Source organism: Zingiber officinale, chromosome 9B (genome assembly GCF_018446385.1).
Source record: "Zingiber officinale cultivar Zhangliang chromosome 9B, Zo_v1.1, whole genome shotgun sequence".
Taxonomy (NCBI): domain Eukaryota; kingdom Viridiplantae; phylum Streptophyta; class Magnoliopsida; order Zingiberales; family Zingiberaceae; genus Zingiber; species Zingiber officinale.
In genome coordinates this window covers 102038100-102061943 of record NC_056003.1, presented here as the reverse complement: position 1 = coordinate 102061943, position 23844 = coordinate 102038100, and the positions used below count along the sequence as shown (strand labels likewise).

At 36.6% G+C, this 23844-nt stretch overlaps 2 protein-coding genes across 5 annotated transcripts; one reads left to right on the top strand and one right to left on the bottom strand.

The window, feature by feature from the left end:
* Positions 1 to 885: 885 nt before the first annotated feature.
* Positions 886 to 16432, top strand: LOC122024271 (ABC transporter G family member 42-like). Of its 3 annotated transcripts, XM_042582851.1 has the most exons (23): positions 890 to 1740; positions 3050 to 3259; positions 3386 to 3470; positions 3558 to 3717; positions 3786 to 3862; positions 3952 to 4005; positions 4429 to 4519; positions 5651 to 5952; positions 6041 to 6322; positions 6404 to 6720; positions 7165 to 7325; positions 7448 to 7557; positions 7636 to 7786; positions 7967 to 8062; positions 8192 to 8358; positions 10476 to 10808; positions 12194 to 12484; positions 12577 to 12660; positions 12873 to 13006; positions 13103 to 13330; positions 15266 to 15437; positions 15588 to 15842; positions 15943 to 16432. In XM_042582851.1, the coding sequence occupies exons 1-23, from the start codon at positions 1448 to 1450 to the stop codon at positions 16210 to 16212; spliced, it is 4323 nt and encodes a 1440-aa protein (XP_042438785.1). In that variant the 5' UTR covers positions 890 to 1447; the 3' UTR covers positions 16213 to 16432. The 3 variants fall into 3 exon arrangements, with proteins under 3 accessions (XP_042438786.1, XP_042438785.1, XP_042438787.1); XM_042582852.1 differs by lacking the exon at positions 10476 to 10808 and having other exon boundaries at positions 886 to 1740; XM_042582853.1 differs by lacking the exon at positions 890 to 1740 and having other exon boundaries at positions 3119 to 3259; positions 3403 to 3470.
* Positions 16433 to 16606: 174 nt separating this feature from the next.
* Positions 16607 to 22912, bottom strand: LOC122023632 (zinc finger BED domain-containing protein RICESLEEPER 2-like). Of its 2 annotated transcripts, XM_042581861.1 has the most exons (4): positions 22691 to 22912; positions 22379 to 22442; positions 17396 to 18890; positions 17151 to 17322 (listed from the first exon to the last, which is right to left on the bottom strand). In XM_042581861.1, the coding sequence occupies exons 2-4, from the start codon at positions 22381 to 22383 to the stop codon at positions 17299 to 17301; spliced, it is 1524 nt and encodes a 507-aa protein (XP_042437795.1). In that variant the 5' UTR covers positions 22384 to 22442; positions 22691 to 22912; the 3' UTR covers positions 17151 to 17298. The 2 variants fall into 2 exon arrangements, with proteins under 2 accessions (XP_042437794.1, XP_042437795.1); XM_042581860.1 differs by having other exon boundaries at positions 16607 to 18890.
* Between the last annotated feature and the right edge of the window lie 932 nt (positions 22913 to 23844).

Sequence of the window (23844 nt, the reverse complement as noted above, 5' to 3'; positions counted from 1 at the left end):
CTAGTTTAAGGTTGATTTGGGTTAGGTTATTTAAGATGATATCGGGTTTTTAATTAAGTTTGTTTAACTATTTGTGAAAAATTATTTTTAATTGTATTTGATTGATTATTAAATTTAATAATCTTAATTTCATTTTGAATTTTTTAAATTTATTTATTATATTAATAAAGTTTTATTGATGAATAAATTTTATTTATGAATATTATTCTTGAATCGTTTATCATCTTAATATTAAAGGGGGCAAATAGTAAAGAGTAGGGATCTTTTGTGGCAAAAGTTGAATACACTCGTCTCCAGCGCTCTCGTCAATCTGTCCCAAGGTCAACACGAAGGATGTAAATCACGGGTGGTTACTAGTCTTTGAAATAGTAACTAGCACATAAGGAAGGTATTTACCTCGATTTTATCGAGATTCGAACCCCAGACCTCATTGTGGCAACACCTCATGTGCTAGTCACTAGACTCATCCAAGGGACAAGGAGTAGGGATCTTTTGATCCATAAAAAAATGGATCAAGGGATTGATCATTTCTAATTGTGGTCGTATCATAATTGTGATCCGATTGTAATTGGTTGTGATCCTTTCCTAAGTTCATCGTCTCCATCAAATTATAGTTTGAATTGGAGCAGGGGGCGGAGGTTGTCCGGACGCTGCCCCTATTCAGCGTCCGACAATCTGGACACTTGTCCATTTTCGGCGGTTTTCGACCGTTTGCTTCAATATAAATTATAATTTGATGGAGATGATGAATCTAAAAAAAAATATAATTAATTATAATCAGATCATGACTAAAATCTGATTGTAATTAAAACTGGACCATCTCCGGATCTATTTTTTCATGGACCACGATATCTAGTCTAACGGTAAGGGCTTCGTGCATGGAGAAAAGGAATGAGACACACTAACAAGCCTATGTGTATTGAAACGCCAAAGTGGCGTAACCCACCCAGCCCTGCTGGATTTTACCAGAGCCTTTGATATCAGTCAGTGCGGCTTCAATAGAAGCAACATCAGGCACATCTATGGCTTGATCCGGCAGGATTGCCACTAGAATTTTGTTGAAGTTTCTACCAGATTTACCGGAGTCAATGGTCTGAGTTGAATCGACGATTGAAAGTTATCATTGATCATAAATTAATCGGCCGGCTCCCTCTCTGTATGCATAATTCAAATTGCAGCGCTGCAACCGCCCCAACCAATCGATTTCCAACTCCTCCTCCACCGGATCCACTGGCCGCGATGTCCAACTCCTCCTCTACTCCACTGCCCGCCAGTTGTGATCCATCTCCGCGCAATAGATCGGACAACGTTAGGGCCGATATAAAAGGATTGGCTGGTTTGAGGTTTGGAGAGGACAGTGACGGAGGTGGATTTGGGGCAGCGGGTGAGCCGGAGTCGAAGCCTCAGCCGCACCATCAACCTTTGGACGAAGATCGCGAATTGGGGGATGGAGCAAGTGGTCACGCGCGGGAACCTCGGTGGCGTTGAAGACGACGAGGACGCGCTGCGAAGGGCCGCGCTGGAGAAGCTTCCCACCTACCACCGGCTCCGCACTGGGATCCTCCGTTCCGTGGTGGCGGCGGGGGAAGCTGGCGGGGGCCGGCGGCAGTACCAACACAAGGAGGTCGACGTGCGCAAGCTCGGCGTCAACCAGAGACGAGAGTTCATCGAGCGCGTCTTCAAGGTTGCCGAGGAGGACAACGAGAGATTTCTCAGCAAGCTCCGCAGCCGTATCGACAAGTATGAATTCCTTAGTTGCCATCCGTCCCCAGTTTTCAATAACATCCTAGTATTAATTTACCCGTAAAAGTAATACTTCTTAGCATACAATTTGAACAGTTCGCCATTTTACATTCAAGCTTACCATGCTTGCTTATTTCTAGAAAATTTATATTTGAAGAAACTGTTTTGCATCACAAGTTAATCATATTTGTTTCTACTTTCAGTGTGAAACACAAACTTTAGAGAGCCCTCTTCCATAAGTGATATTATAGAGGCTAGCCCCATCAATAAAACATGAATGTTAAAGCAAGTTAATTGTACTCAGCTTTAGCACTGCTCCCCTTGCAATAGTATCATTAGGAACTACTAAATACTACAGTTTAGAAGGTCATACAATTTGAAACATATTCACATTGGAAATTTCTAAATGCTATGCTTTGGAAGATCACATACTACCTTTGTGAATTTACAGAATCTATGTGTTAAGGATGCAAATACCTAGCAGTTTAGTTTACTGATATACTGCTATTACACAGGCCATGTACTTTGGTTTCAATGATTCTATACTAGACTATTTCAGCAAAACTTATGTTATGGTTTAGTTTACCCTATCTGTATACTATTATTTAGTTTACCCATATACTATGGTTTCAAAGGCCATATAGTACAATTCAGTGTTATCTTGTTACTTTAAGATCGGTGTACTCTAATTCTTTAAGATCACTCATGGTCATGGAGGGGAATTCATAGAATTTGTGTCCTATCATGTGTATCTTAGTTCTGTCCTTGTGTTTACTAACTTTGGCTTTAATTGTTTGCATTTCATAATTAGAAACAATGATAATGGCACATCCTTTCATGTGTATCTTATTTCTGTCCTTGTGTTTACTAACTTTGGCTTTAATTGTATGCATTTCATGATTAGAAACAATGGTAATGACACAAAAACAAATCTAAGAGAAATAACTCTATTCCATCTGACTGATTTGCCTTTTCTCTCTGTCTTTCATTTGCTAATTACATTAGAGTTGCATCCTAACTGGTAGGCTAGTGAGGTTATCGCTTGCTGATGCAGAATCTCTCAAGGTTTATTAGGAAAGTATTAGCGAAATCAATTAGGCTCCAGGTTTATTTTTATTAGCCATCGGTGGACAAGTTGCAAGAAACTTTCTTATTCTAAGAATCAGTAATGACATCAATGTAGCAATAATATATAAATCATTAACTATGTACATGTTTTGAGCTGGCTAGGCAGGGATAGCTAAGCAGAATATCTCTTGGTTGGTTCAACAAGGTAATTTAAATTAACATGAGAATCTTGATGCAGAGTCAACATCCAATTACCAACAGTAGAAGTAAGATTTGAGCACCTAAATGTAGAGGCCAAGTGTCATGTGGGAAACAGAGCTCTACCAACACTTACCAACACAATAAGAGACATTGCAGAGTTGACCCTTGGTCTCTTGGGTATAAATCTCACCAGAAAAACCACCCTCACTGTCTTGAAAGATATCTCAGGAATCATAAAACCGTCAAGGTGAACAAAGCATTATATATATCCTAATTCAACTCATCAAATACTCCATGAGAACTAGTGTTATCTCGATTTGAAGAGGCTTTGTAACCATATTGCTAGTATCTTTGTTTATGAATTTAATTTCAGGATGGTACTTTTATTAGGCCCTCCATCATCAGGGAAGACCACTCTTTTGCGAGCTTTATCTGGGAAGCTTGACCCAATTTTAAAGGTCGATGTCAGATAACTAATTCGCTTCTGCAATTGATGATTAGTTGTGATTATCAAATTGAACTGAAACCAAAACTTTGACTTGCAGACAACAGGAGAGATAACATACAATGGATATAGATTAGACGAGTTCGTGCCTCAGAAAACTGCAGCATACATTAGTCAGGATGATGTCCATGTTGGGGAAATGACTGTTAAAGAGACGCTTGATTTCTCGGCAAGGTGTCAAGGAGTAGGAGCAAGATATGGTACTCGTTAGTTGATCAATTGCTTCTCTGTTGAGGTTACAATAGTTGAGAATTAATTATCCTGTTAGATCTTCTTCTGGAGCTGTTGAGAAGGGAGAAAGATGCAGGAATATTCCCAGAAGCTGATGTAGATTTATTCATGAAGGTCATCAATTTATGGATTAAGAGGACCATATAGGAAACAAATTGTTCTTATGCATTGTGGATTGATCTTAATTTCCTTGAAAACTTCAGGCCACATCAATTGAAGGAGTGAAGGGCAATCTTCAAACGGACTACATCCTCAAGGTATGTGAATGTGATCATTACTTAATGGGACATGCTCTTAAATAAGAAGTCAAAGTCGTAAATACTTAATTGAAGTATGTTTCAATGGACCAAACCCGTTTGTCCAAAATAATGTCACAGAAACTTGTAATCTTTCTTCTTCTTTTTTTGTTAAAACTATTAATCTTTCTTGTGTCACACAATTGACACATCATGAACAGACCAAGAATATTCTATTTGTAGATAATTGACCCAGTCAACAAGTTAAAGTGTTAACTGTGGTCTATCTAACTAATAGTTTTGAGGTGCAGTAAGCATTTTGGAAGTTATTGCTAAGTCCTAAAGGTTTAAATTTGAATCTGCTTTCTTCAAAATTATGCTTGCTTCTATATTATTTTATTCAAAGAAATCTAATTGATAGTTTTGAACAATGGGATTATGTAGATATTAGGTTTGGATGTTTGTGCTGATACCATAGTAGGAGATGATATGCAAAGGGGTATTTCTGGAGGTCAAAAGAAGCGTCTCACAACAGGTATGTTTTTTTTCTACATTTAGGGATTCATGCAACCTTTTCTTTGTCTTTTTTTGTGCTTATGTGTGCGCACATTTTGGATGAAGAAGGATACAAAGGTTGTGATCATTGATTAGGAGTAATTCATTTTATACAATCTCCAATTGAACTTATCCAAAAAATAATAATTTATTTCTTATCAGATTTTAAAATTTGAAATACAATCCAAAAGTCATAAATTCATTTCTAAATCCTACATGGCACAGGATAGGATAGAACAAATAAAGTATATAATTGCTATTTATAAGAAAAGAAAATAAAGAAATACAATAAGAATAACTGTCCTTTAATTTTGTTTATAATATAAAATAAATATGGGATAATTATTCTTATGTTTGGTTCGTGAAAATGTTATAATAGATAAAGATTAAGTGTCATAGTGATAGGATTATTGCATGACAATTTTATTTGATTCATCTAACTCAACCAACACATGCAATGTGTTGGGCCCCTTGTTCACACGCACATTCAAACTGCCAAGCCTGTCTAAACCATCTAATTCACCTGATTAATCGACCTGCTCAATTTAATTAGGCTTGAAGAACCTATTTGATTCAATTGGCCAAATTCTCCCATTTAACTCAATTGGCCTCTTCAATCGATTGGCCAACAAACCTATCAAGCTAGTCCAATATGTACAACTTGGCCAACTTGAATGACCCTCCCACTCCATCTCGATCAACAAGACCGATTGATTGGCTTGACCAGGAACCTTGTGTAATCCAACAAACTTGATTGTTCTTCCTAGTCAGTCCAATTGGCCCCTTCGACCCTATTGGTCCCGTGCATGACTTATCCATCTTGACTTGTTCAACCTACTTGGTAAGTCTACTTGAACTTATTGTCTAACTGTATCAACTTGCTTAATTCATCCAACATGCTTATATAATACTTAAATAGACTAGAATAGCTTACTTAGTCCACATTAAATAGTAAGGAAGTATTCCTTAGGGAACAATTTCATGATAATCTATATTCCAAAATCACTTATGCAACCAAATTATAGGTGTAATTGTTTTAGAAATTAATAAAGATAAAAAAATAACTATTCTTAATTTCTCACATTTATTCATGGCATGATGATGACACTAGGTGAGATGATCGTTGGGCCAACAAAAGTCTTCTTCATGGATGAAATTTCAACTGGCCTTGATAGCTCCACCACCTTCCAAATCATCAAATGCTTGCAACAGATCGTCCATCTTGGTGAGGCCACCATCCTCATGTCTCTCCTCCAACCTGCTCCTGAGATATTTGAGCTCTTTGATGACATTATCCTACTCTGCGATGGTCAAATTGTCTACCAAGGCCCCTGCAACCACGTACTCAACTTCTTTGTGTCTTGTGGCTTTCATTGTCCCAAGCGTAAAGGCACCGCTGATTTCTTGCAAGAGGTATATTCTAAAGTTCTAGTTCCACCTGCAAATCAGGAGGTACACATTACTAAGTGGCAAACTATTCTGATTCTCCATACAAGAGTAGGTGACATCGAGGAAGGACCAAGCACAATATTGGATGGACAAACATAAGCCATACCGCTATGTTACAATTCCCGAATTTGTCCAGCAGTTTCAGAGATTCCATGTTGGTCTACACCTTGCAAACGAGCTATCTATCCCCTTTGATAAGGCCTGCAACCACAAGGTTGCTCTCGTCTTCTCTAATAAGTCAGTCTCGTGCTTACATCTTCTCAAGGCCTCCTTCAACAAGGAGTGGCTCCTTATTAAACGCAACTCCGTTGTCTATATCTCTAAGACCGTTATGGTATCATTTTGATTTACAAATCAAGTTGACCTCTTTGTTAATGTTGTTGTGTATTAACATCTTATTTTTCTCTAATTGAAGATTGTCATAATGGGTCTCATAGCCTCGACTGTGTGGGTGAAGCCGCGGATGCACTTCAGAAATGAAGATGATGGTGTCATTTACATCGGAGCTCTTCTTTTTGGGTTGATTGTGAACATATTTAATGGCTATGCAGAGTTGTCAATCTCCATTGAGCGTCTGCCGGTGTATTATAAGCATAAGGACCTGCTCTTCTACCCAGCATGGGTGTTCACTTTACCAAATTTTCTCCTGCGGATACCAATATCCATCTTGGAAACCATTGTATGGACTAGTATAACTTATTACACCATAGGATATTCCCCAGCTGCAAGCAGGTAGAGTTGGACTTCTCCAAAGAGTATTATTAACTCCAAAATTGCATAGTCATGGATTGTACACAACGATACAAATTTTATAGAGAAGCAATATTTTGTGTCCATACGGTTTTGTAGCATTTCCCCTAGCTGCTGGTTTGCATTTCCACCAATTTGGAAGCAACAGTTAGGATTATACTCGGTCAAATCAAGTGTCTGTCAAAGTAGCTCCATATAATGTGTTCACAAGTTTGTTAAAAATTAGGTAAACTGAGTGGAACTTGAACTTTCGTCAGCTAGGATTAGTTGAATGTGTTGAACCATTTTAAGTGATGAACTGCCTATACAAGTTCATTGATTGTCCAATGTCACCACCTATGTACTGAAATTATGAAACCAATTAGGTTATTTTTTATGGTAAGATATTTTGGAAACTTATATTTATGTTGGTAATTCTCATCACAGGTTCTTCAAGCAACTACTGGTGATATTCTTGATCCAACAGATGGCAGCTGGGCTGTTTAAAAGCATTGCTGGGCTTTGCAGGTCTATGATGATTGCCAACACTGGTGGGGCACTTACAGTGCTTATCATGTTTGTTCTTGGAGGCTTCATTCTACCAAAAAGTATTCATCTATAACTCCGCTCCTGCATGTACTAAGGATTTGACGGAATGTACTGGAAATACAAGTGACACTTTATGTTTCAATGATTTGTATAATTTATTTCTTATCTTTATCTTCTACAGATACAATTCCTAAGTGGTGGATATGGGGATATTGGGTTTCACCACTTACCTATGCATATAATGCTTTAGCAGTGAATGAGTTTTTGGCTCCCAGGTGGATGGACAAACTGGTAATCTGGATTTGCAAAAACATTTCCATGTATTTCAAGTTCTTTAATATATGACTGAAAGTTATTATTTCATGCTAGGCATCAAATGGAAAACCACTAGGAATTAGTATCCTTGAGAATGCCAATGTGTTTGCAGAGGACAGGTGGTACTGGATTGGAGTTGCTGGACTCCTAGGCTTCATCATCCTCTTCAATGTGCTATCCACACTCTGCCTCATGTTTTTGAACCGTATGTAATCAACCTGTTATATTCAACAAAGGGTATAAAAGATATGACCAATCTAACTAGAAATGTTATAAATTTTCTTGTGGGCCAAGTTATGTTACACTTTCAAAATAAAATTTTAAAAGGGATGCATCCAGAGAAAGGCTAATTGTATACCAAGCTAACTTTTCTAATCTAAAACAGCTATTGGAAAGCCACGAGCTATTATATCTGAAGAGAGAGTAAGGGACCAAGATAAAATTCAGGATTTACCAAGAATTAAAAGGATGGACTATAAGAGTGAGTCTCTATCTTGTGCCTTGCCAAAAAATATGAAAATAACACAAGTGCTCACTTATTTTCAAACTAAAATTCTAAGAGTTGTATAACAATCTTACTGTTTTGGTCGGAAATGATCATTTTTTTCAGGTGAAGTACTGATGATGCGAATGGACCCTAGTGCCATCAATGAGTTTAATCATGAGATGTGCATCAATTCAGCGACTGGAGTTGCTCCTATGAGAGGAATGATTCTTCCATTCACACCTCTTTCTATGTCCTTTGACGAAGTCTCTTATTTTGTAGACATGCCTCCAGTAAGTTTAATTTATGTGGGTTATTCATCTTTATTGTTTGACACTTTAAATTTTCTCCATATCAAGAAGCTCTTTGAAACTTGGGTATTTGCAAATAAAAGTTCAACAAAAAATATACCTTCCTAAATGACTAAATATTGTAAACTACTATATATATAACAATCCATCCAATTTGCTCGAGCTGATCACATAATTAACTGCCACTTTGCATTTATTATGAATGATATTACAAGTTGTCAAAGTGCTTCATCCATCCTACATTCTCCTTTTTGTTGATGTAAAAGACATTAGATCCTGTCAAATTAAAAATTTGTCATGTCATTGATATGACATTGCAACAATTGTGCAAGTCATTAGCCTACTCAGAAAAAACTTGGGTGAAGATGATATCATCCACCATATACTTAAGGGTGCCTTCACATGATACTTACCCTGCAGAATTTTTCAAGTAAATTTAATAAAAGATATAGGTGTTTCAGTAGATTAATTTGTCATGTCATTTCTATGAGATTGCGATAGTTGTGCAAGTCATTAACCTACTCATAAAAAAAAATTGGGTGAAGATGATATCATCCACGATATAGTTAAGGGTACCTTCACATGATACTTACCCTGCAGAATTTTACAAGTAAATATACTAAACGATACAGGTGTTTCAGTAGATTGTTGGTGTATCAGTTATGTATTCTAAGGTGCATCAATTAATATACTCAGGTGCATTAGTTTAGTAGATATAGGTGCATCAACTTTGTAGCGTATATATAATATACTAGTCTGATAATAAGAAAATGGATGTTTCACAAAGTTACAAATTTCAAGGTCCACCAACTTAGTAGATTTAGATGCACAAATTTAGTAAAAATATGTGTACCAATTTTTTAGACATATATACCATATGCAAGTATATAAAGCACATGGTGTTTTAACATATTGTAGGTGCACTAGTTCTATATTCTAAGGAGCGCTAGTTTTAGTATACAAAGGTGAACCAATTTAGCATACGTCATTGCACTATTTTAGTATATTTGTATACAATGTGATAGTGTGTTTTAAGATTCGTGTGAGACATATTTCATGTGATGAAAGCATCCTTGTTCTATCGTGGGTGACGGGGCCTTTACCTAAGTTTTATCACTACTCTCTCTCCCTAAAGTAAAAGTTTCATCAATCAATAATGGCAATTCTAATGGAGGTTGGGCGTCAATATACTATAGTTTGGTACATCATAGAATACAATTTTATAACATGTGCCATAGTTTTTAATATCATGTATTACAATTAGAAATTTGGTTATTTTTTTAAAGCTAGTATCATGGACTTAATGCTTACAATGAACTTAGATACAACAACAACAACCAAGTCTTATCCCACTAGGTGGGGTCGTTTAGATGAATTCTTTTACGCCTGAGCTTTATCCCCTATTATATCATCATCTATACTTAAATAAATTTTATCTTATTTTATTATTGCTAAGCAAGTCTTTTTTTTGTCTATCTCGTTTGATATGTGTATTTGTCAGAGTTTCACATCGCCTAACCGTAGCATTTATTGACCGTTTAAGTACATATCCATACCATCTTAAACGTGTCGCTCAGAGTTTTCCCTCAATAGATATAACTCCGACTTTATCTCTAATGCTCTCATTTCTTATCTTGTCCATCCTCATATGTTCATACATTCACCTTAACATCCTCATATATGCAACTCTCATCTTCTGCTCATGTGTTCGAGACACAGTCCAACGTATAACGTCATATAACATAGCAGGTCTAACCGTCATTTTGTAGAACTTCCCTTTAAGTTTTAGAGGTACTTTACCGTCACATAAAACACCTCATGACACCCTCCTCCATTTTAACCATCCTGCTTGTATTCTATGTAAGACATCTCTCTCAATCCCTCCATTATTTTGCAAAAATGATCCTAAATACCTAAAGCTTTCATCAAGACAACTCATAATCTCATATCTTAACAATTGTCTCATTACGTTTAATATTGCTAAACTTAAATTTGCTAATAAACTTAGATACAATGATAAAAAAAAACCCTCCGTATAAATCTTTATTGAGAGTGCTTCAACAAATTTGTTAAGGATTATGTATTTCATTGTTCCTCAGGAAATGAAAGATCAAGGAATTACTGAAGATAGGCTCCAATTACTAAGGAATGTGACGGGTTTTTTCATACCGGGAGTCTTAACAGCCCTTATGGGAGTCAGTGGTGCAGGAAAAACCACTCTAATGGATGTTTTGGCTGGCCGAAAGACTAGTGGATATGTCCAAGGAGACATTAGAATTTCTGGTTATCCTAAGAAGCAAGAGACCTTTACAAGGATTTCAGGATACTGTGAGCAAAATGATATCCACTCACCACAGTTGACAGTCCAAGAATCCTTGATATTCTCTGCTTTTCTCCGACTTCCACAGGAAATCAGTGATGAACAAAAAATGGTGAGATTAATACTTCATGTTCTAAAGTTCTTTTTCTGTATGAAATTTTAATGTTGACTAGGTAATCATAACAAAAATCTTGATCCTTGTATTATATGGTAAAATTTGGAGTTACTGGTCATTCAATCAGACCATTAGCATAGTTTCCATGAGCCATCGAGTTCTTTGTTTCTCCATTCTTAATCTTTATTACAATCCTTTTGTTGTCCTAACTTATTTGCAAGTAAGCATGGATGATAATAGAATAAATTTATGGTGCACGGGATTTGCATGAGCAATTATGTTATCATTGTGAATTCTCTTAAAATAATAATTTTTTATTTAATTTTTTAAAAAATATATTAGTTCTACTACACTTACTATTCCTTTATTATCTTTCGTAGCTATTCCTCATACCAATTCAAAAAATGGCTATTTCTACTATATTCAATTCTCAATTGTATACATATTCCTATCGGCTAGATGTGTCAAATGGGTTGAGTAAATTAAGAGAGATGGATGAGTTTGGCTAGTCGAGCCATGTCAACTAAGAGGACCTTGTGGGCCGGGAGGGCTAGTAAACCTGGTGACAAAGAGAATCAAGTCAATCTGCCAAGTAATGTGGACTGGATGGGGGGCCAAGCTGTTGAGTGATTTGGACAAGCCTAGGAAATTAGACAATCTGGATGAGTAGGTCAGACCATGCAGGGTACCTAGATTAGACAAGTAGAGTATCCTAGGTTGATTTAATAAGCAAAATATTCTATGGTCTTGAGGTGGTTGAAATCGGGCAAATTTGGCAATGGGACCGAGTGAACTACATTTGTTGAGTGGATAATATCATCTAGACAAGATGGGCAAACTGAACAAGCATAATAAGTCAAATTGATCTTGTTGACTGAATTGATCAACAGACATTTCGGGAGGCCAAGTAAATTGGTGACTGAGCAATTCTGGTGGGATATGTGAACTAGGCAAATCTACTGGACGGGGATAATGTGACACTATTGGTTAGATAGTCCCAGAGAATTAAGTGAGGTTGGTGAGTTGGGTGATTTGAACCATCAGGCAGGCCAAACTATAAGGGCAATCTGGGCTGGTCATGGTGTGTGGTTGACAATGAGGTGAATTTATGCTGGCTGAGCAAATGGATGGTTGAATTAGACAAATGAAATGCAGTAGGGATATTTTTGTATTATGGTTCATTTATTCCTTGTCTATCACTTCCAATATTTTTGCAAGTTGAATATACAAAAAAAATAAATCATCTATAGTGTATTCCATGATCCAAACTACAAAATATACTTTCTTTTGTATTCTTGGTCTATTACCATTTCTTAGAAATAATTATTCCTTTTCTTATCCTATTAAGCCAAAGGCATCATTAAGGCCCTTTTGTTTGGCAGAAATTTGTGGATGAAGTCATGGACCTAGTAGAGCTTGGCAACCTGAAAGATGCCATTGTAGGCCTTCCAGGAGTCACCGGACTGTCTAGAGAACAAAGGAAGAGGCTTACAATAGCAGTAGAGCTTGTTGCTAATCCTTCTATCATCTTCATGGACGAACCAACATCAGGTCTTGATGCAAGAGCAGCAGCTATTGTCATGAGAACTGTCAGGAACACAGTTGACACTGGAAGAACTGTTGTTTGCACAATCCACCAACCAAGTATCAATATATTTGAGACCTTTGATGAGGTCCCTATACTCTAGCTAATGCTAGGTGAAAATCTTACAGATAATTGGTGTTTATCTAGAAGCTAATAACATATATTTTGTTGCTGCAACAGCTTCTACTAATGAAAAGAGGAGGCCAATTGATATATGCTGGGCCCTTGGGGAGAAACTCTCACAAAATAATTGAATACTTTGAGGTACACACTCTTGTCAATAAAAACACGCCACTAAAATTCACTTTCTTTCTTACAGCCTTCTATTAATCAATCAAATTTTTGTTAGTATTTTTTGTTTATCATTACAAGCTAACAGGAATGAACAAATTTCAATTAAAAATTCTTTCTTCCTTAACTCTCAGTTAAAGGTTGAACTTTGTACCAATAACAAAATACTAATTTGAGTATGTTAGGCAATTCCTGGAATACCAAAGATGCAGGAGAAATATAACCCTGCAACATGGATGCTAGAAGTAAGTTCAGTTGCCTCTGAAGAACGTTTAGGGATGGACCTTGCAGAGTATTACAGATCATCAGATCTATTCCGGTAAGTGAAATACAATGCTTATAGTATAGCATAGCTGCATAGGTACTAAGTGAGGATGGTTGGATTTAATTTTTTTGCTTGAAAACCTATGGTTAGGCACAACAAAGCATTGGTGAGTGAGCTGAGTAAACCAGCAGCAGGAACAAGTGATCTCTTCTTCCCTACCCAGCATTCCCAGTCTACCTGGGGACAGTTCAGAGCCTGCCTCTGGAAGCAGTGGTTGACTTACTGGAGAAGCCCTGATTACAACCTTGTCAGATTTTTCTTCACCCTAATCACTGCTTTACTTTTAGGTTCCATTTTCTGGAGAATTGGCTTGAAGAGGTAATTACGTCGAGAACATGTACTCTCATCTTCAAGATTAGCCTTTTTTCTTGTAATCCAATCTTTTAGAAAATTGGTTACCCAGTCAAATTTTTTATATATACTAGGTCAGGTTACGAGCAGAATCATGTTTCATGGCCATACCCTAGTACTTATGTTACTCATCCCTCTTCAGGAGCACAAAATCTATGGTAGCTCTTCCATAGAGAACCTTACCTATTCTATGATTCTTCATTATAGTTTTAGATATCATTACTATGAAATGTAGGTGTCTGAATAAGATTCCTAAGTACCAAGGGCTTTGAAGGGTTCTGTGAGCTAAATAAAAAATTTAGTTAGGTCTGTACAATGCATGCATTCTTTGGTATTGGCTGAACAAAAGGATAAATAACATAGGAGCAACGGTCCTTGGAACTAAAGAGAAAACAAAACTTAGGTTTGGTTAATCTGTTCATGATCTCATCACTAGCAATATGCATCATGGAGGAATAAGATTAGGTCATTGCGTGAATGTTAGATGTTGAAATTTATTGAACTTCACATTATATTAAGTTACAAGATTAATTGAGATAGATGATGATATAATAGGAGCTAGAGCTCAATGGTAGAAAAAGATCCATATAGTCGATCCCACTTAGTGGAACAAGACTTGATTGTTGTATTAATTGAGACAAAAGCTGACATCCATGCATATATCTGTATTATGGTATCACAATAATTAACTGAGCTAAATGCGTTCAGAAGTTCGAGGACTTGAGGTGATAAATCTAAAAGGAGAAATAGCATTTTAGCTCTTACAGTTGGGCAGCTAATTGCCATCATGTTAACAGAAAGCAGAGCCACTGTAAGTGACATGAACTAACTCAAACCTAAATGGACTTGAATTCTCATGGGAACTGGCTGGTTGTACTTTGAGAAGTAGTTGAGATGTCCTACAAGTTGAAAGGAGAGGTCCATGGTTGTTAACTAGACAAGATCGCAGATGTAAGATGGACAATCATTGTTTTTTTGAGCTTGATGCCAGAGTGGAGAGTAAGGGGATGAGGATAGATTATAAGCACTCTGACGAGGAGGTACTATGAGAGTCGAAGACAGAACTGATTTTGATTTTTTTTTTCTTTTGAAATGATGTCCTTTTCTTATAAATACTACAAAGTGCCTTATAATTTCTAAAAACCATAGTAGAACATTTCCCCTACTATGCTTCATTCTACCAATATCTCATATATAATTTTTATAATTTATAATTTTCTTATAATTTTTTTTTTTTTTTTTTTTAGAAGGGGAGCCTTGGTGCAACAGTAAAGTTGTTGCTTTGTGACCAAAAGGTCACGGGTTCGAATCCTGGAAATAGCCTCTTGCAAAAAGCAGGGTAAGGTTTATGTACTATTTTTTTTAAAAAAATCATGCATTACGATTTTTAAACATACATACAATACCATATCAGAGCTTCTGATGAATTTGAATAATGAACCTGGCAAAAAAGACATTTTCTTTGAACTCTGTAGAAGCGCTTCCATATAATTTGTGTTCCTTGTTCATATGGTCGTTTAAAATCAGTTTTGATGTATATCTTCAGCTCACACTATTTATTGGATCCACTTGTACACGAATCCTCACTTGTACATTGCTAAGAGTTAAGATCATAAATATCTTGATTCTATAGTATATTAAATGCTGTTCTATAGTATACTGCTTTTAAGCGAATTATTTAGAATTAATAATGTACGAATATGTAATAATAAAAGAATAATTGGAATTTATTTAATCTTTTTGTATTTCAAATAAATACATAACATACTATACACACTAGTTTGAGGGCTAGCTAAGACTTTGGAAGTTGTTGTCAAGGTCTTAGGTTCAAAATCAGCCTTCACCTGAAAAAGTTACCATATAATTTATACTACACATGTTCATAATTTTCTGATGGTGCAGGGGGAGTTCAAACAATCTTAGGATTGTCATTGGAGCCATGTATGCAGCAGTTATGTTTGTTGGTGTCAATAACAGTGGGACAGTGCAACCACTTGTTGCAACAGAGAGGACGGTCTTTTATCGAGAAAGATCTGCCGGAATCTACTCAGCCTTACCATATGCTCTCTCTCAGGTAAGAGCCCCATGTATGATAATCTTCCACAATGGAAATTTCCTGCAGGTGAACTGGTGGGCTCATCCATTGTTTCACAAACAAAAATTGATATAGAACAATTTGTTGAACAAATAGCAAACTTTAGCTTCATGATATGCTTTATTGCAGGTGCTTGTGGAAATACCATTTGTGCTGGTTCAGGCGCTGTACTATTCTATTATTATATACTCGATGATGAGCTTCCAATGGACAGTAGCCAAGTTCTTCTGGTTCTACTTCATCTCCTTCTTCTCCTTTCTATACTTCACTTACTACGGAATGATGGCTGTCTCGCTCTCACCAAATCAACAAGTTGCTGCAGTCCTTGCTGCCACGTTCTACTCACTCTTTAACCTCTTCTCCGGCTTTTTGATTCCTAGACCAGTAAGTTCTCATTCTCAAATGTTTGGCCCAATCAAAGAATATTTTCAAGAGTATCCGTGTCTCTAATAGATTCATGTATGGGGTTGTAATTGAATTTCAGAGAATTCCCAAGTGGTGGCTGTGGTACTACTGGATTTGCCCATTGCAATGGACAGTTTACGGGCTAATTGTGACACAGTATGGCGACGTCGAACGATACATCACAGTGCCTGACCAACCAGATCAGAGAACAAAAAACTACGTCAAGGTCTATTATGGATACGATGCAGACTTCATGCCTGTCGTGGCTGTTGTGCTCGTCGGCTTTGCACTCTTCTTTGCTTTCATGTTTGCTTTCTGTATCAAGATGTTGAACTTCCAACAGAGGTAGGAAAGTTGGACAGGAAACCTCACAAAACAAAAGGAACTAGCAAGAATTGAATGATAAAGATATTTAATTTTTTTCTTTTTTTTTCTCCCGTATTTCATGAGCGTTTGATCTCACAAGGTCCTGTAGGGTTTTCTTTTCCTTTTCTTTTTCTATTGCTGCAGATATACATGTAATTATGTATACTATGGAAGTATTTTTAGGTATCAAAGTTGTCATTCTCCTCGCAAGCCTTTCCTCCATGCCAATCATCCACACCTCTACTCACAAACTTTTTATCATTGATTACCAGTCGACTAGAGGCAAGAAAAATAAAGCCATTGAGGCAACATGTATAAAAAATCTAGAGAGTTTTACAAGAGCTTGCCCAAAAACATTATAAACGACCAGGCATTCATGGAAGAAATTGTAATCGTAGTGGACGATAACATGAAACATCGAATTCACTGAGGATTTATCATACAATCAAGCCGTACAGAAAAAGTAAAAATACCAGTACAAATAATTTAAGTTCTCACTATCACTAAAACCTGCATTGGAAAACTAATATATATATATAAATATACTTCGTCCTGAAATTAAAATGCTAACTAATGCTGACAAGCCATAGAATACAAATTCCATGCGTACATAATGATACAGACAGATTGCATCCATATGGATCTTACATTTCCATTTTAACAATTTCAGTGGAAGGGTGCTCCGACAAGGTGGGCAAGTACTGGAGCCAGTCTTTTGTGCAAAAAAGTGCCTCAACTGTCTCCGGGCGCAAAGAACTTCTATATTCGTCGAGTGCACGGCTTCCGGTTCTAACGCTGAATATAGAGCAGCCAGTGCCAACCATAGATACGGGAATAGCTAAGATGTCCCTGGCCATCTTTGAGAGTGTAGGGTATTTGAGATAGTTGAGCTTCCACCAGTTCAAGATATCAAACTCCTGGATTCGTGGTACGAGTGACTCTTCTAAATACTGATCTAACTCCGGCTTAGATGGCTGGTTTACAGCTAACTCAGACAGATACATATCGAAATCTTGGAGACTGTCTGGAGCAGGCAGTGTTGTGGCGGTGACATTGTTATCGTTGCCATTTACGTGGTTGGCTTCTCCTTGATCTGCATAAGTTGGAGTTAAAGGAAGTGGCATGGTAGCATACTCATGATAGAGATCATGAATACTGTCATTTACCAGTTTAACATATCTGGCAGATTCAGCACCGTATATCTTTGAGAAACTGAACTCGATGAGTTTTATCTTAAAACGAGGGTCCATAACAACAGCAAGAGCCAGAACAAGGCTACAATCTTTCCAGTACTTGTCGAACTTGTCATGTATTACTTTTGCCATGCTGCTAACCACACTAACCTCACTTTGAGTTGCATTGGTCAGCTCCAATTGAATTTTCCATGCTTCGTGAAAAAATATATTTGCAGTTGGATCAACCGTTCCCATCACAACATTTGCCGAGTCATAAAGAAGTTTAAGGAATGTGCAAACAACCTCCACCTTCTTCCAGTCATCATCAGATGGCGCCTCATTGTAATTGTCATCACATGTTTCCAAGAAAGCAAACACTTGTTTATATTCTAATGCTGCTAGTAACATGAGGTAAGTTGTGTTCCATTGTGTTGTGACATCAAGAGCTAGGTCTTTTGCACTGAGAATTTCAAGTTGTAAGGCAATCTCAGCAAATTTTTCATCACGCGCTCGAGAAGCTTTCACAAATTTTATACTTTCCCGGATGTTGTAGATAATGCCATGAATAGAAGCAATCACGTCCTCTGCAATGACATTCAGGATATTGGCATAGCAACGCACCACAAACAATTGTCCCTTCAGCATGAGCATGTTCTTATTGGAGAGATGATCCCTGAGATTTGCACTGTAAATATCATGTGATGAACAATCGTTGTCTAAGGTTATGGTGAACAATTTATTCTTGATAATCCAATCTGAAAGACTAACACCAATGGCTTCACTGAGAGCATTTTCTGAATGAGGTGATGATACCATCATGAAGTTTAGCATTCTTCGATGCAACTTCCAGTCATTATCAATAAACTGTCCGCTAATGCATATGTAACCAAGGGTTTGACTAGTTGTCCACAAACCTATTGTTAGGCTTACCCTTCCAGGCATATTTCCAACTACTTGCATGAGGTTTTGCTTTTCCTTCTGATACATCGCTAATATTTCACCCTCAATGGTGCTGATATCAATCATTTTGAAACGTGGTTGAAGAGTTTGAACAAATGCAATGAAGGCAGGGTGTTCAACCATGTCAAGTGGATATTCATGCACAATAATCATTTTTGCGAGATTTACATAGCTTTGGTCTTGGTCAAAAACACCTGAAAAGAAAGATGACCTATAACGTCTTTTGGGTGGATCAGCAGTCTCTCCATCAGATTTTGTAGCTGATGCAAGAGCCAGTTTGTTCTGATATTTTATTTTAGGACAGGAACCTAAGGCAATATGTCTCTTGAGGTGGCTAGTGCCAGCTATCTTTGAACCACTACTGTAAGCAAAAGTTTGTTTGCACAGTTTGCAACAAGCTCGTGTGCATCCTCCAGACACTTCTTCAATAGTAAAGTGCTCCCAAACTGATGACTTTTTTCTCCTACGTCTTGAAGTTGTTGTTGGTTCCGTGTTGATAGGTTCAATTTCATTGCCTTCTGGTAAGCTGCATGAAGCATATCTGGGTCTATCAAAATGCACTACATAATATAGTCTCATCAACCCTGATTACATAAACCACTCAAAAGCTTTTGGTTTTCATCATATAAAATCTAAAGAAAATTGCAATAACACTATATCACTGCTTGTAAAATTTTCAGTAAGCATCCACACCAGTCCAAAATACATTATAATGCAATAGATGAGCAACTCCAAGACAAAACTAGGAAGTTCACTGCCTTAATCAAAATTTAGATTCCAAATGGAAGTCTAATAGACAATGTATACTTGTGAGTTTCTATGAGGGCTATCACTGTCAACGTGTCAACTATGTTTGATGCTAAATGGGACCATACGCACCAACAATGAAAGAGCATGCATGACCTGTGAAAAAATCAAAAAAGTGGAAAGCTCGAACACCCCTCATATGATAGCAAATATTTTATATTGAAAATCCAAGTATGTTTAATTCAATTAGTAAGTCAAGATAGCATAAGCAGTCATTCTACCTTTTTTATAATACCAAAAGATCTATTAGAGTAGGTGTGAAATGTTTTAAATAATTTTATAAAGAAACATTCAGGGCAAATGTGTATAAAGTGCACAATCTTCAATATGGTAATCCTTATGTTTTATGATGTTGAATCCAATTTAACAAAACTTTGTGGACTTAGATAAATGCAAAGAGACATAAGTAGGCTGACGAGCTTTAGGTGCATAAAAATTTTGTAGGTAATTTTCAAAATGCCCCCCACATTTAACAACTTTTAAAAATGTCCCCCCACACAATATTTCATTAATGTCAAATCACCCTCTAAGGTTTCCATTTGTCCTGTCAAAATGCCTCCATCTAAAAGACTCCACCTAAGACCAAGATACTAATGGACGGGTATTTGACTATGGAATGAAAATTGTAAGGGGCAATGAAACCTTGTGTGCCATTTTTAAAAAGTTAATAACTATTGGAGAGCATTTTGAAAATTACTCAACAAAATTTAAAAAGGATATAATATTTGTTATATTTATAAAATTATTATAAGCAAATATGACAATTCATAAACTTAAATCCCAATTCCTTGATTACATTCAAGTAACTTTTCAAAGTTACAATTAATAACATCAGTTTAACCATTAGCCAATGAATGAATTTCGATGAAAATTTAAATTGTGTCAAGCAATTTCCAACCAATTAGACACTTTAGATATTAGTAAACCATCAACATAATAATTTCCTTAAACGACAGACTAACTGTATACAATCATGGATTTTACTACATGGAATGAAATGTATCATCTGGTTAAACTTGCCCACGATCGCCAAAATGGAAACATGATCTCAATTGGTAATAGGTAGTCCTAAAACAAGATTCATACTTAGGGCATTGCATATCTCGTAAAGTAAAAGTAGCAGCATTTAAGGTCACGTGTATTGTTTGGTTGCTTTGGTTGTTTGGCATATTCAACATTAGGGAAAAAACTTCAAAACATCTTTCCTTAAGGACGGCAAGAAGAACATATTGCTTACTTATGGTTATAGCCTTGTATTTTCTAAAATAACCTAACAAGGCCATCTACATATGATTCTCACACTAAGAAATTCCTAATTGATGTCTGACAAATACATATGTTTATCATCAAAAAGTTAGTTGTCCCTAATAGCATAGCCAACAAAATTGATGATTTTCTACTCATATTCTTGAAAGATGATATGAAAGTGAGGACAAATAGGGTATTTATCCTTAAGGTGCTTAAATCCTATGACTCTTGTACATACTTCTGTGTAGGTTGGGCTCACCCTTATTTAGTGTATCTATGGGTTTACTCATATTCTTGAAAGATGATATGAAAGTGAGGACAAATAGGGTATTTATCCTTAAGGTGCTTAAATCCTATGACTCTTGTACATACTTCTGTGTAGGTTGGGCACACCCTTATTTAGTGTATCTATGGGTTTATTGTCTTCTACAAGATGATGCATTACGACAAAAGTGTATCACAAAAATATATTGTCGACCAGTCTAGACCAGGGAGAGAGTTACAGATGAGACAAAATCCTATTGACGCCTACAGTTCTAATGGGAGGAAGAATAAAGAAAAAAATATATATTTCAAACTCTTAACCGAGGTGAGAATGCTCACATTAACTTTCAAAGCCATTCTTGGAAATACTGGTAACAACCTCGTGTAAACAAATATGAAAGCCATTGTAAAGAAGGCAGGAACTTTCCCACCTGTTCTACTTTTATGGTGACACAATCCATCAGGAAAGCAAGTGGGTAATTACAAGAATTGGTGGAAAATTGACAAAGAACTTCATAAACAAAAAGGTGGAAAACAAAGATCAGTAATGAAGAACTGAAAACAAGATAAAACAAGACATGGGGGAACGACAATTTTTCCAGGCTCAGAGCATTCAAATGATATTCAGTGAGAATTGAATATGGATTGTCAGATTTCATCAAGCACAGGCACACAAAAGGTTGATAGATATAGAAAATATTTATTCCAAACCCAACAGTTGCAGCTGGAGTTAGGTGTGAAGGAAGAACAGAAAAACAAAGTAGACAAACAAACTATGATATTGTCGAATGAAGATTCTACAGGTGGCAAGAGCAACGAACAAGCTAAAGACCATACAAAGCAAAAGAAATTAGCGCTAATCTATGGAAAGAAAAGGAAGCTAAACTAAACTTTGGAGAAACAAATCAAACTATTTCAAAGAAAGTGGAGATAAAGCAGGGTGAAATTGTATATAGTAAGTAAATACTTATATAGTAGGCAAAAAATCCTGCATATTGTGTGAAGTAATTACAAGTCAAAACAACTGAGAAATGGTGCAAAACAATTGCTAGAAAGAGATTAATCTGATTATATGTTGATCTTTCATGTCTCTTTGAAAACCCAATACGAGGGAAATAACTGGCACCTGCATTAAATACCCTGTTTGTACACTCTAGTAGTAGGGTGGCCATATGGATATAGAAATAGCATCACCAAGCATTGGGTTTCACTCAACAGCAATAGAAGCATGAATTGGAGCTCAACAAATGGAGAAATAGCCCACAGTAATTGGTGAGGGTAGCATAGCCAAAAGACCATTTAATTGCATTTGTCTCTAACTGGCAAAAGGTGACTATTTTTACGCCAATTCAAAGTCCATAAATACTAATTCACACAGACAGGAAAAGAGTTAAGAGTTTGCAATTAGATATCCACAAACATTCTTATATTTCTCTGCTTCTAGAGGCTATTAAAGCAGTTCGGCAAGACATGACAGAAGATATTTCGAGACTAAAAATTTCCTACTCTCAATTCCCAGCTTGATCTTAGCTTCGTTTGGTTCGATCCCTTTTCTAGAAGTCTTCTCAATCTTTTGAGTAGGCCCAGTTAAAAGGAGGCACTTAAAAAGAATATCACATTGCAAGGGGGGAAATACCATTCAGCGAAAAGAAATACATCGGCTTTATTATTTAAACTACGAGGCGACCAACATACCTCATATCTTATCAAGACGAAGTAGAGCTCTGCAGATCTCAGAGATCCCAAAAGAATAGACACACTGCATAGAAGGTCATAAATCAACTTGTAACAGCTCTCAAAAAGGAATTCGTAGGTAAGATCACACAAGATGGAGACGAATCAGGCGGGAAAGTATACAAGTACCGAAAAACGATAAGGCAAATTCTGAGTTAAAAGCAACTAAACCAACGAGAAGGATCAAAAAAGGATACAAGTAAGATCCACAGGAGGCGGGAAAGCAGCTTGTAAAGAGCTGGAAGGAAAAATGCAAGGGAAAGGTGGACCTACCGAGGATGAGGAAATCGAGCCGTTGGGCTTCGATACGAGCGAAAGCAGGAGGCCGTCCGGCGATCGGACGACGCCGCCGCGTTACGGGGCCGGCGGAGCCGAATGGATTTGGGTCGGGACGGGCAATTAGGGTTAGGGTTGGGCCGTCGTGGGAAGGACCAGCGCAGTGCAGAGAGGAGGAGCACCGGGATCGAAAGCAGGGAGACAGCCACAGAACTTTGCCCATGGGCCGATTTATGGGCCTAAACTTATAGACATCCCAAGCCATGGTTGACTTGACTCCAACGCACCTCGCCTAAATCGAACTGGATCTGACCGGAAGCGTCAAATGCAATAAAATCGTACTTATTTGCTATTTTTTTTTGAAAAAAAACGTTTAAATAACTTTTTAAATCAGTAATTATTAGTTTCTTAAACGCACCGTCCAATAAAACTTTTCTAGATTTTCCATATAACTTCAAAACGTTTAAGTCATCGTAGCTTAAATGGTTTGTCAATTATATTAAAATAATCTAATTAAATTTGATTATTTGAGACAAAATTATATATATATATAATTTGATTCTTTTTCTCTTATAAAAGAGTAGTATTCAACTCCTTTGCTTGGTTCCATTGTTCTGTAAGAATCTTAATATAGTCATTAGTTAGATAATAATTTATGGCTTGATTGAGAGACCTGTTTAAATTAATTTATAAAATTTATAAATTCACAAGGTAGAAAGATATAATAGAAGAAAGATAAAGCATACCGAGAAGCAGAAGAATTTACTAATAGATATGATCTTTCAAAAACAGAAGATAAAGCTTGAATCCTCATCGATAGAGGGTTCTTTAACATCACCCTCAGTGGGGTTTGTTTTCGTGCTAAAGAAGGATATGATCTAGAGTTCAATTAAAACCACTATATAAGAGGAAGAAGGGTTACGCGACATGAAAGAGTTAGGTTGATAGATGATTTATATGAAAAATGATTCTAATAACATTCACTCTTGATAAACACAATTCAAACTAAAGCGTCTTTTCGAAACTATAAAATGAGTTATCAAAAGACTCGCTATGTTATGTTTAAACAACTCATCAAAACCTGTGAAAAGATAGAACAGAGAGTAAAGACAAGGATTATTAATTGTCGGGCCTTAACATAAGTTGCATAG

Excerpts from the sequence above, each read along its gene's own strand:
- LOC122024271 (XM_042582851.1), top strand. The coding sequence starts at position 1,448 with ATGGAGCAAGTGGTCACGCGCGGGAACCTCGGTGGCGTTGAAGACGAC. Across the intron at positions 1,741-3,049 it reads CTCCGCAGCCGTATCGACAA|AGTCAACATCCAATTACCAA; the intron begins GTATGAATTCCT and ends ATCTTGATGCAG. Across the intron at positions 4,006-4,428 it reads AAACGGACTACATCCTCAAG|ATATTAGGTTTGGATGTTTG; the intron begins GTATGTGAATGT and ends GGGATTATGTAG.